General features: G+C 46.3%; 1 protein-coding gene across 1 annotated transcript; it reads right to left on the bottom strand.

The window, feature by feature from the left end:
- Positions 1-674: 674 nt before the first annotated feature.
- gas2l1 (growth arrest-specific 2 like 1) lies at positions 675-18,644 on the bottom strand (the record flags this gene model as incomplete). The annotated part of the gene is made up of 5 exons (XM_079223012.1): positions 675-2,801; positions 4,332-4,590; positions 5,545-5,641; positions 9,330-9,437; positions 17,928-18,644. The coding sequence occupies 5 exons, from the start codon at positions 18,642-18,644 to the stop codon at positions 731-733; spliced, it is 3,252 nt and encodes a 1,083-aa protein (XP_079079138.1). The 3' UTR covers positions 675-730.
- Between the last annotated feature and the right edge of the window lie 659 nt (positions 18,645-19,303).

Raw genomic sequence — 19,303 nt, forward strand, 5'->3', positions numbered from 1 at the left:
GTTTTACTGCATAAAACATAATCTTGAAAACCTGTAGCACATTAAGCATTGAAAAACAAACATCTATCTCAGTTGTTGTGAAAAGGTGACATCATACCTTAATAACAGCAGACAACTGTACAGAGATTGGTGCATGTAGTGTTCTGAGGAATGATGGGGTTACCTTGGTTTATGTTACCTATTAGTGTATTGTAAATGTAAGCATACCGAGTCATATATGAAGACCACTAATGTGGAGAGACTGAATATACCACAGTCGTCATACCAGTATTTTGACTATCAAGGCAAGCAGAGATACAGTGGCAAACCACAAGAGGGAGCCACTTCATCAGACTAAAGGTTTAGTGTTAACACTGTTTATATAGTTGCAGCTTTAAATCCCTGGCACTTCCCCATGGCCCTCAGCAGGGCACATGGCAGCACATATGCTCTCTCTTTATCTCTCTGTATCAACCATGAGCATTCCATGAGTGTCTTTGCAAAAAAAACACTTTAAGATAGGCAAAAACATCCCCATGCACACATTAAAATTACAGTAAAAGTAATATTAAAAACCATTCCTTTGGTAATAAATAATTTGGCTTGAGTGCAACATAAAAGCAATGTGAGGGTGGAAAAACTAAGTGAAAAAGAAGGTGTTAGACATGCAATAAAAACAGTCTAAAGCCCAAAGTCTTTTTTTTTATACAGTAGTCAAAGTCCATGACAAGAAGTCCCTATTTTATCTGTGCTACATCCAAGCTTCAGTGTCCAGGCTCCCTGACTGTCCAGGGTATGAGCAATCTTTGTTGCCCATGGCTGGGCAACGCGGTTGAGGATGGATCATATCTGCGAAGGCCTGGTGCAGGCTCTTGCATGTGGCTGGTCGACCAGTAGAGCGCAAGCTCTGAGGGGACAGCGGAGGCGTGTGGCTTGGGGAAAATGTGTCGTGAGCCTGCAGATCTCTGTAGCTGACCGGGGTCGGGATACGTGAGGGGCTGTTTTCCGGCCTGTTGTCAGTGCGAGGCCTCATTCTGCTGCTCAGTTTGTTTTGGGAGAAAGGGGCTCCACTGTCCGCCTTCTTTTGCCCTTTCTTAGTCTGCAGCCCTTCTCCATTGTTGTCCCCGTTGGCCAGGGGTGAAGATGCTGGGGGGGATTCAGAGCGGGATTCACTAAGGCTGAAGCACATGGAAGAGTTTTCACTGGAGGAATCCTGGAAGGAGCAGTCCTCGGAGGGGGGAAGGGGCACAGGTGATGGACAGGCCTCTGGGGGCGGGAGGTCATCACTGCCGTCACCATCTTCTAGGTCGTACGGTAAGTTTGGCTCGTGATTCTCCAGAGGAACATCTCCTTCAGGCCCTGTGCCCCAGCCAAGCGGACTCTGCTGACCTGTCAGCCCCCCCGTGGGAGGACAACCTCCATGGTCCCCATTCATATTCCTACAATGGAAAGCCGGTTGTGAGGGAACCTGATTCATAAATCTGTCTGTGTCACCAAGACCAGGCAGAGACAATGGAGGTTCCTTCTCCTCGATGGAGCTAGAGATGGCTGGGAGCTTCTTGAGACCCCCTCCTCGCTCCCTCCAGTGCTCAGGCTCTCCTTGAGCAAAGTTGTGTGAACTTCCAAAATTGTGTGCATAAAGTAAATTTAAGGGGTCCTCCGGTGGAAAGTGACGGGGATTAGTTCTCTTGGATTCCCTGAGGTCAGGCAGAGTTCCAATCTTTGCCCCCACATTCAGGGAGGAGGTGGAGGAGTTTGAGGAGGAATAGGCAGAGTCAGTGACATTAGGATCAATGGGTGCTGACACGGAATGAACCCCGGCTCCCTGCAGCGTCACTCCTGGGGCTCTACAAGACACTCCTACAACCTGCTGTGTATTGGCCAGAAACTCAGCCTCAAAGCTGCGATACAGGTCTTGCTCCTTCTGGGGGTCTAGGGTTGGCAGCATCTGGAAACCGAGGGCCAGTCCTTCCTCTTCGGGCTGCTGGCGCTCCAGGCCAGACCAGCTCCTATGGTGGCCTCGCCCAGCAGAGCGAAGGCCCTGTGACGTCCGAGGGGAGCGGGCAGCATGATGGTGAGAGTTGCGGGGAGTTGAGTGAGGTGAACGTCGACCTCCCGAAGTGACTGGTGGCAGAAGTCTGCCTTTTCCTATGGAGGGTGAGCGAGGTGCAGGAGGTCTGGGAGTAGTTATAATCTTCTTGCTGGGGCTACTGTTGTTGTTCTGGACCCCTTTAATAGGCGAGTTAGAGCAGGAGGACGATTGCCTCTTGGTGAACCCACCACCTATCCTGGGAGAGGATGGGGGCAATTGCTTGGCCCGAAGATCCTCTCGTCTGTCGGAAAGTGGGGGCTGAGGGTCTCTGTAGCAAGAAGTGGGTCCCGGGCTGGCATCACTGGGCCGAGTACGGGAAGTTAACTTACTCTGGCTGTGGGAACGTGGACCATGGAGCCTCCTTGGGCCCTCGTTTGCAAGGGAGCGGCCCCTCTCTGTACGGGATGTTCGCGACCCATCGGCGGATCCTTGTGGTGGGTTCGGTTTAAGTATTGGAGCCAGAGCAGAACGATCCCGAGATTGGCTGCGTGCACGGGGCAGTGAGGGACGCAGGGATGGGGTCTGATCTCCAGCTCCAGGCCTCTCAATCACATGCTTCCCCTCCTTGCGATTGACAAGCAGGACCACCTCATCGCCAGAGCGCCGTGAGGCACCACCCAGAGAGAACCGCCCTCCTCCTCCTCCTCCTCCTCCTCCTTTAGAGGAGGCTGTTGAGGAGTCACTGTCTCCAGACAGACGTCTTGTCACCGGCAACTTTGTCTCCTTATTCCTGTGGAAAAGAAACAGAGTAATTTATATTCATAATAATACCACTCACATTTGTAGATTTTCTAACCCAACACAGAGCGCTGCCCTTTCTCAACCAGACACTCCACTGTCCTGCACCATCAGGTTTAACTGTGTCATCAGCTCCTGGAGTTCACTTACGGGAAGAACAAATCTAGATCGATTTGATAAGCACAGATCAATAAAGTATGTAGGTGGACATTTAAATACCCAGTAGAGGGTGTATTATTTGTTCATGAAGATTTAAGGTGTACTCAAATAAATAAATAATCCTATAAATGTAAAGAAGGATACAGTTTTTGGTTTGTTTCTCAATTTATCATAATGGGGCATATTGATCTGTTTGACCCAAAGATTTACTGTATTTCGGTTGTAACTGAAAAGCATGGAAGCTTAAGTTGTTGCCTAGAGTCCATGCATTAAAAGACCTATAGGTGCATTTTGGAATGACAGCATGCTGCTGTCCTGTGTTTCGAATGTTGGTGCTGAGGTCGTAAACTGCTTGGTTTTCATTTAGATCAGAGGTCATGCCTTTGATTAGTGTTTAGTACACAAGACTTCTAAAGTCATCCTCAGAAATTAGAGTTGTATATATTCAGGCATACTAACTCGCCTGCATGGAGCCCACCTGTTGACCTACTTCCCTAGTTAGCTGTGAACAGTTGTCTGGGGATAGTTGTCAGATTAGTCCTCATCGAGTCTGGCGCACTTGAAACAGGATGCCCCACCCACGCAGGGTTAAAACGAGTGCGCTGCTGCCTTGACGTCTGGTCTGAGCCATCGCTCAATACAGGAATGAGCCACACTTTGGCAAGAAGCCAAAGTAAACCACCTTTCAGCTCCAAATTGTGTTAAACAATGGTGCCTTCACACTGACATATAGGGAAGGTATGTGACCAACTAAACCTTTTACCAGATTTAATACCCCAGAGAAATAGCCACTTACAATGGTCTTGACATGCCACCACTCTGGCTTTGATCCCACCAGCATGCCCGCTACGTCAAAAGCATATCAGAGAAAATTATGTGTGGTTTCATTTTTCACTGGCTTCATACTATTTCAGACCCTTCATTCGCCATGGCGAGAGAAGACAGGCTTGAGCAACTGCTCACAAACAATCATGACCATCTTTAGGCAGTCGATAGTCTAATTATTGGTTTAAAGTTGTGGGGGAAAGGAGAGCTGAGTGAATATGTTTGCTGACCATGTTGTGGCTACTAGGAAGTGCTGTAGAATGGCTGCGTGACACGGGTTTATCTGGGCAATGTCACCTGCGATTAGATAAATCTGCTCTGGCCTAATCTGTGGCTTCCTGGCATGTGTATTTGTTGTGCATATTCCCAGATCTATGTGTGTGTGTGTGTGTGTGTTTTTCCGTTTGTCTGATCATCTGTAGGCACAAAAAAGAAAGCAGCAGATAGCAAGCGTGACCTGCCAGGCTACTAGTGAGGGATGAATTACTTATCAAGGTAACACACTTATCCACACACTTGTGTAGACACACACAATCACCTGAGAGGATTAAAGTGGCGAGGTTCTGAGCGGTCTCGTGGCGGCCGCGGGAGTAAATTGCGAGCTGCACCGGAGTCCAGCTCGGTGGGGACAGATGGGTTCTGAGAGCGGCCGGGCCTCTCAGGAGGTTTGTACGGTGCGACGCCATCATTTCGCCAGTGTGGACCTGGGCTGGTGGAGCGGGAGGAGTGGGCGCTCGAGGACTTGCTGTGGCCTCCCTGACCTTGGCCACTGGCTTTCGCCTGGTGGTAGCGGTGGGCTGTGGAGAAAGATTGATAACAAGTGGGTAAAGACAGACCACTAACCAACATTGTCAGGCTGCCAGAAATACGATTCATTTAGAGGTCCATAATATATATCATAGTTACCCACATCAATATCATTAAGCTCTAAGATAGCAACAGTAGATATTGTATGCGTCCCTGAGCCAGAGATAGACCCTTACTTGTAATACTGGCCAACCAGAAAGATGCTGCTGATCCCACCATTTAGGGAGAACATTTATAGAACACAAAAGGCATATGTCTGTAATCACTTAATACTCTATGATCTTCAACATGGTGGTTAGAAATGTAGCACCAATTAGGATTTCATCTCATGTCAGCTGTCCAGGCCAGACGCTCGGCCCTTCCCATCATCACTTCAGCAGGAGTGTGGACCCACAGATGAGGAGGGGGTCTCGTCCAGCACAGTGCATGGGCATGTATCACTCTGCTTTGTGCTGCTAACCAAAGTGAGTGTAAACACTGAATAGTTTTGGTTCATAAGCAAAAAAGTATTTGTGTTGAGATGAGTTGCTGCACCAATGTGTTGTGGGATCAGGTAGCGAGTGACTTCACATTTTCCATTACAAACTTTCATTATTTTGCAGGCCGAAATTTCCTGGCTGGAAGTAATTTAAAACAGGTTTCAGCATGAACAGTATTTAACAATGCCAAATCAGTTGACAGCAAAAATCTGAATGTATGAAGTGACCTAATTTAGACTTGGATTGCCGTACTTATAGTATATCTTTATGTCAATTAGGACTGTATGACAAACACTATTTCTCCACATTGCTGACCCTTACAGAGTCTGCTGCTACTCTGAACACAGCACATCCGATGTGAGTCATTTGTTTGTGATCTTAAATGCATTATGAATTATGCAACACAGATAGACAACAATTAAGTTGTTTTGTAAGAGGCTGGCGGGCAACAAGAAGTGACCTTACCAAAAGCAGCACAGCGACACGGGTCATGCTTGTCCAAATAGTGCTCTAATGTGTCCCAGCCCCCTCCAACACGCACCATCACATGGGTACGAAGGACCTGAGGCAGGAAAAGAGAAGACAAGGCTTCAATAGATGAACGGAAAATAACATACACATTCATGCACAAATGAAACGGCTGAACCTTTTGATCAACTGCTCGACAACACACACTGCACAAGTCAATAGATATGCAAATTCCACAAGTGGGGCAGCTCGCTGAAGGCTGACCGGTCTTCAGTGTTGCGTAACATCTAGAGGCACCCCTGCCTGTGCCTCTCCCTCCCCCACATCACCCCCAGCTGCTGCCATTATGAGGGCTGTTCATTGCCATGCCAACTCACAATTAAGCAGAGTACGGTAGCATAAGAAAGAGCCAAAGTGCTGTGAAAGACACCCCTTTTTTTGGCCTATCTCATGCCTCTCAGCTGGCCTGTCCGTGTGTTCAGAGGGGAGCAGGCTGAATTAGCATGGTAACTCACCCTGCTGTCCTCTCTGCTCCTCAGCTTAGACTTAAGTTGCTGTGGAGAGGAGCAGGGAGGAGAGGGGGCCTGGATCGTCATAACAGAAGGGGGGTTGGTTGGATATGTCCCTTCCTACTCGCCTCTGCTCTTTGAAGCACACACATCCACAATATCGGACCGAAGAGCCTCAAACCCTCTAGGCAGAAGCTGCCTTCACTGAAGCAACACAATTTGCCGGATGCGAGAGCCCCGCGAATGCGTCCCCCGGCCTTGGGTTGTGCGATAGGGTCTGCCAGCCACATGTTTTAAAGGTTGTTCCTGTGTCTCGGCGTGCAGGAAGGCAGAGAGTTTATTTCCACCAAATCACACGTGGCACAACGCCTCATCTCCCGGTCCCTGAGAGGCCTGACCCCACGTTCGCTCTCATACAATCCCCGCCAATCCAAGACAAGCCTTTTCATCCGCCTTGCTCCTCTAATACGTCAAATCCGTCAAAACAGCTGATCTGCTTATCTCTATCAGATCTGACAGTATAAACTGCTTACTTTTAAATATAACTTGTTCAATGCAGCAGACATATTGCTCTGTCTAGGCAGTTTACAGAAAAGCATATACCATCATAGAGGTGCTGTTGTGACATAATAGACATGGCTTCATATCTCTATTTAATTAATTTGTTAGTATTCAATGTGGAGGAGGAGTAGCTGCCATGATGGTAACAGCTACTGGGAATCCAAATAAACAAATACATTTGAGTGGGATAATTGCATGACGATAAAGAGAATGATCAAGGGTCTTAAAATGCTTTATTTACTTCTATATCACTTGTTTCCATAACTAATAAGCTCATCATGCATGTCGTACTTTGTACACAACTCTGCAGCTCTGCTGAGGCTAAATGGAACATTTGAGACCATGCTCACTTTAGATCTGTGTGCCATAGCTGCCAAATTGCCCAACCACTGAAGGGGTATCACAGTCTTCAGTCCAGAGAGACCCAATCCTTGTTTCTATGGCAACAGCGAACAGAGAGACGTCTTGTCATCATTGCGGGGGCGTGTTGAACCAATTTCTCCCTAAATCTTTCTGGTGAGCTCAAAAATTAAGCTCATGGTTCATTTCAGCTGTTGTGCCCCTCGACTAAAGGCATCTCCTCCCTCTAGGGAGCCGCCTCCCTGGGGACAAAGACGTCTTATAGGTTCATGTGGCCCGTTCGCCCATTTGCTTTCTCCGTCTCACCCCCTCGTTCAGCGTTAGATCCTTGTCAGAGCTTCGGCAGCTGAATAGGGGTTTACTGGCTTTTAAACCGGCTGCCCGCTTCCTCCCCTCAGAAGAATACTGGAAGTGTGTTGTCCGCACTTGTAGCTGCTCGGGCATATGTTGCGATCACTGTGATCCACAGTGAGGAATCAGGAGAGGGCGGAGAGAGGGTGATGAGAGCTAATCTGAGTCAAAGGCTCAGACACACACACTCACAGGGCAAACAGGCACATTTAAACACGTCTCTTCCATTAAAATGTCTGTTCCAACAGGAAAACACGAGTGTCCATTGATCAAACGTTTCACCATCTTAGGGAATGTTGGAAAATTATAAAAAGGGAGGAGAGGTTATGTATTTTTTATTTTGCTGAAGGGAGGGAGGTCTTTTATCACAAATTCATACGCCAGCCTTCTCTCTCTTAGGATTAATTTAGCAGCCTCTAATGATGGCTTTGGTGCGCCTAATCGCTCATAATTGTGCGTTTATGAAAAATGTAGAGGAGAACAACCCTGTCTCTGTTACAGGACTTCCTTTATGACAGACAATCACTTTAGTGTGCTTCATAACAGAAAGCAAAATACATGTTACATAGTCTTTCAAAAATAGAGAGTGGCTGCAATATTAATCATCGTATGTGTGTCACGGCAAGCGTTGGTGGCTTCTGGTGGAAATTCTTCTTCTTATTATAAATATGTTATTTTATATTGTTTATAGGTTGCACCATCTAAAATTCTTCATCTAAACATTTAGTTATTTGTGGTAAAATGATTCATCAATTACGCTATGGAGGGTCTTTTTTTAAAAGAGAAATATAAGATTGAACTACTAAACTATTCCTCAGTCCCTTACACTTAGTTCACATAACATTTATATAATATAGATAGAGGTGTGTGTGCCAAACATTACTCCACATAGTGTATCTCAAATCTCCCTGTCTGGAACAAGTGGTGCCGCTAACAGTGACGAAATATTGACATTCAATACCTTTAATAGGTCAACGAGTCATTAAGTCACATTAATCTGGCTGGGGTACATTTTCGGTAAGTGACACCAAATCGATCCCTGGTACAAACCAACCTTCCTGCCCAGTCCTGTGAGGCCTGAAGCGGGTTCAGTGGCAGCTCTTAGACTGAAACTGAGACAAGCAGTCCAGCAGAAACAGGCTACAGCCAAGATAAGGGCCAACTCAGGAAGTGACCTAAAGCTCTAATTGTGTCTCAGTGAGAGAACAAGGTGCAGTCCTGGGAGTGGGCCGGTTTATAAACACGCATACGAGCGTCAGGAGTCACAATGCTGTTACATCCACTGTTCGGTTCTCTGGGCTTTGATGCAGCCGAGCAGCTGAAGGGTTCATGTGTTGCTGCATCGCCCTGCTCTCCCTGAACCAACACATGATGCCATATGCCAACACCGTATGGTTCCATGCAATTACTGCAGGCCTCGCAGTCTTCTGTGCACTGTGCCAACGTAGCTGCTCTACATTCAGAAGTGCAGTAGTGTAAAAGGGATGATTCAGGTTTAGCACAACTTTGGTCTGCATTTCTGTCGTTTCTGATCTGGCAACATGGCAACAATGAAGGAGGCAAGAAACACAAGACTGATTAGTCAGATAAACCACTTTGTGTGGAGGTAAAGTAAGGAGCAGTGAGAACTGGTCAAAAATACTAAAATAAGACCCAAGTTGTAATAAACTAGAAACAACATTCAAGTGCAAGTTATCTGACAGCGTACAATCGTTTTAATGTTATTCTTTACTTGGTATTATTTATACCTCAAGTAAGTGTAAGTTTAACAAAGGCAGTTTCAGAAATTAATTAAAAACATGTTTAAAAGGCCAGACGTTGGTTAATGAAAGCCCTTCACTTTTTCTGCTTGACATTCAAAAAATCCATGCAGTTGATCAAACATCTTAAATTTCACTGACAAAACAATGCTCAGTTATTTTCCTTTCCACCTTAATCTATAAACGTAAATAGTGAAAACAAAGCCCAGTGACAGATAAGTGTATGGAGGTGAGGGCCTACCCTTATGAAGATCAATGCACTGGAGTCTCCCACTTTGTACTTCCCCTCCGACACCTTGACCATGGGAAACTGAGCTGGACAGGAACACCGGCCCAGAATCTCACGCACCTGAGGAGAACAAAACAAAAGCTGTTTAACATCCACAGCAGACAAACATGACACTGACACACACACACACACACACACACACACACACACACACACACACACACACACACACACACACACACACACATCCGAGAGGAACCTGACAGGGATCCTTTCCCGTTCTTCAGGTCAGCGCCCGCACATGAGGTCATGTTTAGTCACATATATCGGAACCGTGACCAAAGCGCCGCTGGTTCTGAGCGCTATGTGTCAACAACACAATGGTTCTGGTTTATGGTGTGAGAAATGAGCAGTCTTGGCTGCCTGAGTGTATGAGGGTGTGGATTGTTTGTGCGTCATCTTCCTGCCAACTTCTTTCTTAGGCACCCACTGGGTGTCAAGGTTCCCCGCCCCGCTCTCTCACCACATTAAAAGCCCTGCCTCGCCTCATCCCTCCAGAACATTTTGGTGATTTAGTCTACCGCAAAGTGTCGCAAAAGCACAAAAATACATATGTGGACATGCTAATGAATGCTCTCCCTCTCTGCCTCTCTGGGCTGTTACATGACATTGTTTCTGGCTGTGACATCAGAAACTGAGGAGAGAAAGAGCTCCAAAAGCAGACCGGTGGTAGTGATGTCAGCAGGCCTGTGCTGCCAGCTGGGCTTTGAATCGAAGGAGTCAAAACCGGTGCCCTGGCTGTGGCCGGGGGTGCTTATTAGGCACAGACACGACTGCAGGGTGGAGCGAGATACGCCTGTGTTGCGCAGGCCTGAGCTCTCGCCGGATTGGACAACTTTCATGTTTTTCTTGGCGTCTGTCTCAGACAAAGGCGTATGCACACTTGTGGACCAGCAGGGAGAAAAGTAAAGAAGCAGAGCGGACAGAGGGAAGCACAGGGAGAGAAGAGGAATAACTGCTCCATGATAGTGTGTGCAGGGGCAGCCATTACCAAGGGCAGGAGAGCAGTTATTGATATTTAAGTGCTCAAATGACACCTTAGAGGAAAATGTCAGGTTGTGAGCTCCCACCCTTTGGCTGTTTACAGTAGCTTTCTTGCGTGCGTGCATGCGTGTGTGTGTGTGCGTGCGTGCGTCTACATTATGGTGTATTCGCTAGATTAAGGAGGCACCTTGTTATTTTCCTCAAACAGCACCCCTCCTTCTTTCCTCTTCTGATTAAAGAGGGTGGGATCAGCGCTAAACCTCAGCAGCTCACCTGCCTCTCTGTTCGCCCTCCCACCTGCTTCTGTTTTTTCTCTCATCTGCTTTGTTGTCTTTCAGACTTTATTCTTAGCCCATGCACTTGCTGACCAGCCCTATATTTATCTTTGCTTTCTTTGTTTTGCTTACATTTCTACATCAGCTTGCTCCTCTCTTTCTCTCCGCTCTGTCACTCCGTCTTTCATTCTGCAGGAGGTGGACGAGCCCTGTTTGGAAAAACCCTGGCCAGTGACTTAATGGAAAGATTGCTATGGCAACAGACACACACATAGCCGTACTCTTCCCTTTTTAACTGTACTCCTTTTTCCCCCCCTTACTTGCTATACTACAGCCTTTCTCTCGCTCCCAAAACCTCCCCAGAGCTGTTCAGCTGAGGTCATGTATTTTCCTCCAGAGGGAAGGTGAAGGACTCGCACACTGTGTCTCATACGAAACACTGAGCAGTCAAACCGTGAAGGGTTTTTAATAATAACCTAATCAATAGCAGTCCTGGCATTTGAAGTATTTACTCTGTTGATCCTTTTACATGAAATGTGTGCACTTCCCATGTCTTCACAGAGTCAACAATGGATACAAACAGATACACTGAAACCAAAACACAAAGACACACCGGAATGAGATCGAAGGGGAGGAGGGAGACAAGGTCACGCAGGAAACATGCGGAAGTGGAGCTGGAGTACTGCGAAAAACTGAAAGATGAATTATGGATGCAGGCTCGTCGCATTAGGGACGCTCTCAGCGAGAGCTGCAGATTTTAGTGAAGAAGAAAAAAGACAAACGATTGAGCAAACCACAGCACTCCCCTATTCTGAGAATCTGCTGTATCTATCTTAAGATAGGAATGCAGAGATGTTTTGAGCAGAGAGAGAAACCCTTTCATGATCAAGAAACCGCTGCGACCTTGCCTTCGGGTTGAGCAGCAGGGTTTGTCTCAAAGCAGTTTATCGTAAAGAACATATATTGCTTTCCCAACGCGCAGATCCTGTACTATCTGCTCAGTGCGAGTCAATAATCTCTTCATTCCTTTCCTTCCTGACCTGCCAACATCTAAAAGGCTATTCGAGACTGAGGGCTGAGCAAACCCTGGGGAAGAAGAGAGGAAATGGGAGGGGGAGATAAGAATGTGTTGGTTGTATTCCTCCTTTTCTTCACCGATTTGAGTTGTGGACTGACATGCGACACAACGACTGTATACTGCAGCCTCACATCAAATTGGTTTAACAAAGGAATGTGCATAGTTGCCAATACTGTTCTGCTCTACATTTACTGACGTATGATTTGAATTTAAAGAAGATTTCGTGAATACACATAATATAGTTCTGCTTTTGTTTTCAGACTGGGGTCTACATGTTGTCAATGCACTCTGAGAAGCCGAACAGACATTTGAATACAGTTTGTTCTCCTCGTGAGTCAACAAACAGTCACACAGTTCGCTCCAGCGCAGTCAACAAACATAGGTGTGTTGGCCTGCTGCAACTGGCTCATTTTATGATTGCTAAGCAAAAGGATAATTACAGTCAAACTTCAACAATAAAACGTGAACATTACCACTCACTCCATGGGAATTTACACAAGGGTGTTTCCAGGATTTGACTTTCTGAGACATAACTGTAGATTGGCAGGTTTACGGCAGAATACATACATATTTTCAAAAGGTTAAGGAAATTGAGAGGATCATTAGAAGGCAAACTGTGAGCGCTTTTCAGGTGAATTCAAAAAATGACAACAAGACCCTTCTCTTAGATTATCTTGTTACCCTGAGGATCTCCTGTCATGACAGGAAACTTCCCAAGATAAAACAACCTCACCATCAGATAAGCACAGAGAGACAAGAAAACACTGCAGGCGCCTACTTGGTAGGAGGGTGAGTTTTAGGACTTGAGGGGTTATTGCTTCACCACTCTCTGTAAGCATTCCTGTGTCAGACTATATCCTCCCATTCAACCACCTGACAGCTTGCATAAACCACTCCTCTGTGGACAATCACACAATATCTCATAAACATGGGACAACCTGCTTTGCAAAAATGATCTCTTTAAACAACCTGGAGCAAGGAGCAGATAAATGTCTGAATTAATGCTGAGTGTGTTGGACCTGTAGCCTGAGGGTACAATCTGGAGCGATAATGAACACACATGTATTTAAGGGCTATTAGCATGACGGTTCAACAGGCCAGACCTACAGACGTGAGACAGAAACCCTAAATTGAACCAACGCCTCAGGATGAGGTGTGTCAGTTATTGACAGTAACATGAGCAAACAAAGAACGAATTACCGCAATAGTTCAACAATTTGGGAAATACACTTTCTTTTTGGCTGAGCGTTAGATGAGAAGATCGATACCACTTTTATATCTGTCCATTAAATGTGAAGATAGTCAGCTTAGCCCAGCACAAAGACTGGAGACAAAGGAGTCAGCTAGCCTGGCTCTGTCCAAAGGTTAAAAGAAATCCATCTGACAGCATATTTACCATGCAGACACAAGAAAGCAAATAAGCATATGATACAAAACTATTCCATCTGTTGCAAAAATAATAACACCATGCCTTTATATATTTTATAATGTATGATGTGTGCTTGATCAAGGAGATCATAATCATACTGGCTCCAGGGCGGGCCTCCTCCATGGCTTCAACAAAACCATTCATGAAAATCGATGCCTGTCTTCTGGCCACATGACAAATTGCCCATTGGGATGCTGGGAGAATGTAATAATCTAATAGACATCAAGTGCTGCAAGGCGAATAACTCTATTATTCATCTGTTTCAGTCAGACAGCCGTGTAATCACCCAGCGCAGGAAGTTAAAAGCCAGCATCTATGTCATTCGTCGGTTTGTTTTGATGAGGCTCAGAAACACTCAGCACCTCTCCTCGTGACAGCGGAGGTTAAAGGGATGGATGTTCCATGCTTTTCTCATCCTGAAAGTCTCCACCTGAGACTAGCATGAGGAGGCTGCAGACAGGTGCAGAAAATAACCAGACGAGTCACACAGACAGAAGCCGATTCAGATGAACGCCCAATTAAATGATAAACATGCAAACAATCCAGGAACGGCATTACACGCAATGCAATAAGGAAACATAGATGGCAGAGTGCAGAGTCAGCTGTTTTCCCCCCCACACACACACACTGCTGCATGGAAAATAGTGAGGGGTGAAATGTAGTCTGTACTGTTACTGTGAAAAGTCTAGAGGTTTAAAAAAATAACTTTAAAATACAAAACCGGTAAAAACATGAATGCATGTGGCACAGGAGGGAGAAACACTGAAGGATGCCACGCTCTCTCAGCAAAGCGTATGAGTGTGACCCAATGCAAAGCATGATGACCTACTTTTTTCTTTCACTCGAGCTCCCCTCTGTACTGTAGCTCTTCCTCCCAGAGTAGCATCCATTCCAGTCAGGTTTAACAGAGTGTACAGTGAAGTCACTCTAGGCACACTATCTGTTGTCTACTCCCCTTTTTTATTTCCTGAATGCATGAGTTGGACCATAAGGTTAATGGAGCAGACTGTCCATGTCGGCATAATACACACATTTTCTCTCTTTATTACTCCGCCCCCCCTTTGCTCCGCTGGTGTCTCCATCCAACGTCTTTGATTGAGACACTGACAACAGTGGCAGTCTATTCACATCAGCCTGTCAATGCCACCAACAAGACATACTGTTGTGCTCTTGGCTTTATCATCTCTGTCGGAGACCGGGGTGGGGGATGGGAAAGAGGGCTTGCACATATATGAACTAAACAAGGGTTGAATGTTGAAGCCTGGGGTGAAAAGAGGCATGAACCAGTTTAAATGACTGAGCAAGAAGAAGGAAAGATGTGAATGAAGGAAGGCTGTGAAGCTCTGATGGTCTGTTGTTTATATGCTCAGATATTGTACTGTATGGATGGCTATGCATGCAGTAAACGTGTGAACAATTAGAGGGTGCATTAAGGGGTCAGAAAATGACATTTAAATGATTACATGTATGCCACTCTACATAGTTATATGTGTGCCCAGGGCCTAATGGCAAGACCAAGAAAATATAGATGAAGGTGTTTCTTTGCACGGGGCTGCATGGGGCTGCTTGCGGCGTAGAGGACAAAACAGTTCCAATCAAAGTCGCCGTTATAATCCCTATAGAGTGGTGATATGAAAGAAAATCCCTCAAGTATAGGATGACATGTATGTGTACGTATAGGGATGTGAGCCAGCTGCTGTCTGTACCTACTATTGAGGAAAAATAACATCGCCAATAATGGGGAAAAAGAAACATTAGTCACAGACTCAATTTATGATGAAGGAAATGAGACACTGGTCACTTCCTCAACTTTAGAGTGTAAAAGCGTCCCACAGTGATGTGAGTAATAACCCGCAGTGGCGGATGAGTGGGAGAGCGACACAGTGGCGGTGAGTGTTTACATGAGTGTTGTTACGATAGACAACAGCTTCCTTCAGATTATTGTATCCACGAGGTCGTTGATGTGACACATCACATGTTTGCATTAAAGCTAGGGCAGGTAATCTTCCTCATCGTCTTCATTTGTTAACGTTCTCATTACATCCCGAAAGCAATCTATAAATAGAATACTATAAGCAGAGTGTAATGAGGGCAAATCATAATTTAGAACAAAAGGTGATACATTTTAGTGTGATTATAAAATAGGTGGTTGTCTTTAAAAGAGACTACTTCAAATAATCCTGCTGTCTGTATGCCAACTGTTACTCTGGACTTGTTAGAATAATGACCTGTAATCCTATTATCTCTACACTTTTATTGTCTTGTTCAACAAGATTAGTTTGATCATCCAATAATCACAGAGCGTATAGAAGAATACAAGAATCCACAAGAACGGAAAACTTTTCAAAGATAGTACACAAGAAATAAAAACGGGTCTTGATATATATGATTCTGAATTTTTTTAACTGAAATGCATAAATATTATCTGGTTTACATGTCTCTTAAAATACTCGGTGTTCATGCGTACGCTGCACAGCTCACATTTCCCGCTTGAGACCTAATTGGATTAGGGCATTGTGGTGGCGCGCACAACGTGCTGAGTTCATGGACACACGTTCAGTTTTTTTGTAAAGACAAAATGATAACTAAACGTAATCTGCACATTTTCAGCATTTCTGTTTCCACAAGCATATGAGGCTGCTGTGCACGTCTCTGTGGGAGCTAATGGCTTGGTAATTAATTGATGACATTTTATCAGTAATGTTATTGGATATGAAAAGAACAGCAGTTCATGAATAAATTGCGTATTATTTCTTTTTTACGGAAAGAAATCAGTAAATGATAATGAAAACCAAACCATCCTATGAAACCCAATCCGTCCTGCATGATGCAGGAGGGTCTTTAAAGTGACTTGACTGAGAGCAGCGGACACACACAGTCTGGTGTCACAGCTGTGGGCCGATGAAACTAAGCCCTTTAACTTTCTTCCTCTCTCTCCACGCTAGACACTAATGTCTACTAAAGATGAGGTTTCCAGTAATACCGAGACACTAATCTCCTGTAAGACAGAAATACAAAGAAAAGTATTCTGCAGGATAAACTTGTGACTAATGTGACGGAAGACAGGGAGGTCTAATATCTTGCAGCAGGAACTGAGTGGCTGGCAGATATTGATCAAATGACTGTATTTAAAGAAACATTCAACGTTCAAAAACAAACTACAGTCCAGAACATGAAGAGGTATCTAGTGGATATATGTCTGGGCCTCAAAAAGAGAAATGCTGAAGCCATTAGAAAAGATGTGTTGGTACTATGGTGCACTGGTACTATTTTAATATTGCAGCCTCTCATCTTTGAACCGCGGTGGTTTCTCGTTTGAAGAGCCTCATGTTGCTGATGTGGGTTGTTCTGCACAGCCTACATGCATGCAATTTTCTACAGTTGACAGGGAGGTGGAGATTTGATCCACCAGACACGTGATGACTAGGAATGCCACTTCTCGAATCAGTCAAATGTGTCTGTTGGTCACTCTGCGACTGCTGAGGGACGGGTCAGTGCGGATGTCGGACAGGGAGAGAGGCATACGCTCTGTAGCTTTGTCCCGAAAATACAGGCGGCTTGTTTAATCCTCAGTCATATGAGTGAGAGTTTGCAGATTCAGAGAGTCTGAACGTCCTCCTCCACATGCTCTCCTATTTCTGTCTGCGGAGGTCACACTGGAGCCGCTCTGCTCGGCTGCCTGACCAGCATGAGTGTGACTGTCTCCCCTCCTCCCTCACATCTTTGGGGCCAAAGACAGACATTGTTCTCTTCATCAACATTAAAATATCAATCCACCACCCCCCCTTCACACACACACACACACACACACACACACACACACACACACACACACACACACACACACACACACACACACACACACACACACACACACACACAACCCATGCTCATGCTCCTGCTGTTCTGTCTGCCTGCTCATTAGCTTTGCCCCCAACGAGACCTTTGCCTCTCTAATGTGCTCGTGTCATGCAGGCCCTCACAAAGGTCAGCGAGGTCAACCGGACAAGTGACAAGAGTCGATGGTTTGAACGCAGGAAACGTGTTAGAACCAAACTGTGAAAAGGGAGTTTTTTTAGTTGTGTTGGGAGAGGAGCTGAAGAAGCAGAATCATCATCATCTGCAGGGTATTTTATTAATTATTCCTGATCGACAAGCTAAATGAAAAGAGGCTGAAGCTCAACGTCAACACTGTCGAGATAGAGCTGACATTTTGACAAGAATGCAGGTGAAATGTCACAGAGTTGACCTGTGGCCTTTTAGAGAAAGCAAGAATGTGGGTGTAAAGTACACACTGAGCCTACAGGTGCGCAGGAATTTAACAGCACGGTCTAAAACAAAGTTAAGATGCAGGCACACACTCACACCGCATGGAAGGTATGAGGCTCCTGCCTTCTTCATAGCACTGATATGATATTTTCAGAGATGGTGCTTGACTTTTGACACCTTTGGGTGTTTTACTGTGGGAGAGATTGGTCTTCTATCAGCTGCGTCATACTGTTTAGCACCACACAAACAACCCTGGACGCTATTCCCTTCTGATCCTGTGAGTGAGAAGCCCGTAAGAGATATATCTGTATGTCACACAGTGTCATAAGCAGTGAGGATTCCATTATGGGAAATTTGAGCCGCAAGATCATTACTCTATGACAATGAGCATGAATCATGATGCAGTTGTGACTCATGTTATGGAGCCAACTGCTTATTTAGGATTTTTAATAATCAGATCACTAATAGACAGAGGATTGCTGCTGTTGTTGTTTTTTCCAATCTATTCAACTCACCAATTCATCCAGATTTCGCATGTCACATAAAACTCTCTTCTGCGGCCAGACGAACGGCTCTGGATCCGGTTCATCCTCCTCTTCATCCTCTTCATCCTCCACACTGTGACTGCTCTCCTTCCGACTGAAGCACCTGCTGGACGGGCTCTGCTCAACCGGCTCCCCTGCATCGCTCCGCAGGCTCTCCTGGTCCCGGATCTCCTCCTCGATCTCCTCCTCCAGCTGGATCAACATAGGGGCCAACATGCCAAACTTGGAGCCGCGTCGCGCGACCTCAAGGAGGCACAGCACAAAGTTCTTCTCGTTGCATCTCTCCACCAAGTCGTTGGTCTCAAACATGAGCACGTCCTTGATCCAGAGCTCCTGCCGGCACCAGCTGATGAAATTGGACACATTATCCCGCGCCACGAACGAGCCGGTGACAACGTTGCGTGACTGGAAGACGACGTCTTTCGATGGCACCTTCATGGACTGCGCCGCCTCCGGGTACTCCAGCTGGAAGTCCTGCGCGGCGCGGTTCACGTTGTTGGCGTGCCGACACAGGGCGCAGCCCGTCCCCAGCCCGTCCATGAAGGTGTCCGCGGTGACTTCTAGATCGTACAGGGTATTCAGCCATTCCGCCAGGTCCTCCTTCATGGCGTACAGGTATTCTTCGCTGGATTTAAAAGGCCGGATACTCTTGGAGGCGGATGACTGGATGTTGCTCTGATCAGCCATATTTGTCGAGTTATGTCGCCTATCGATAAAGTCTTACTTGATGATTCCCGATTGCCTCATTGCACAACTGCGCTCCAAAGCCTCGCCCGCAAAATGAAGCGAAATAACCGAGTTGACGCACCCATGCCGATTTGCGCGTGTGGTTTTCTTGCGGATGCTCCTTGAAACCAGGCTTTGTGTTGTCAGAGGCATGTCGGGATGAGGTCTAGCCGTGGCGCATGGATGCGTTTTCCGGATGTCTCTGCGAAACGCGTTTCCTCTGAACGGCGCATCGCCGGGTCCCGACGTGAAAAGGAGAGCGGGCCGTTAATCCAGGCGGCGGGCGGCGGGTCCTCTCACCCGCAAGCATCCACGTGTCACCATGCCTGTGCGTATGTGTGTGCGTATGTGTGTGTGCGTGTGTTTGTGTGTGTGTGTGTGTGTGTCCGAGGCTCCTCATCGATGAAATCACGACCACTGCGCGGCACCGCGTCCGCAGCGCATCTTCCCCGCACATAGGCCCGCCTCTTGCGCGGAATATGTTGACCTGCTGTAGCTTAGACCGGCAGAGCGACTCTGTGGCACATCCCATTATGAGGGATCAGCGGAGGAGGGAAACTTAACCCCATGATCACCAACTCTCCGCGTGTGCACTCCTTAATAAAACACACGTTCAGGCT

This window comes from Taurulus bubalis (assembly GCF_910589615.1).
Source record: "Taurulus bubalis genome assembly, chromosome: 8".
Taxonomy (NCBI): Eukaryota; Metazoa; Chordata; class Actinopteri; order Perciformes; family Cottidae; genus Taurulus; species Taurulus bubalis.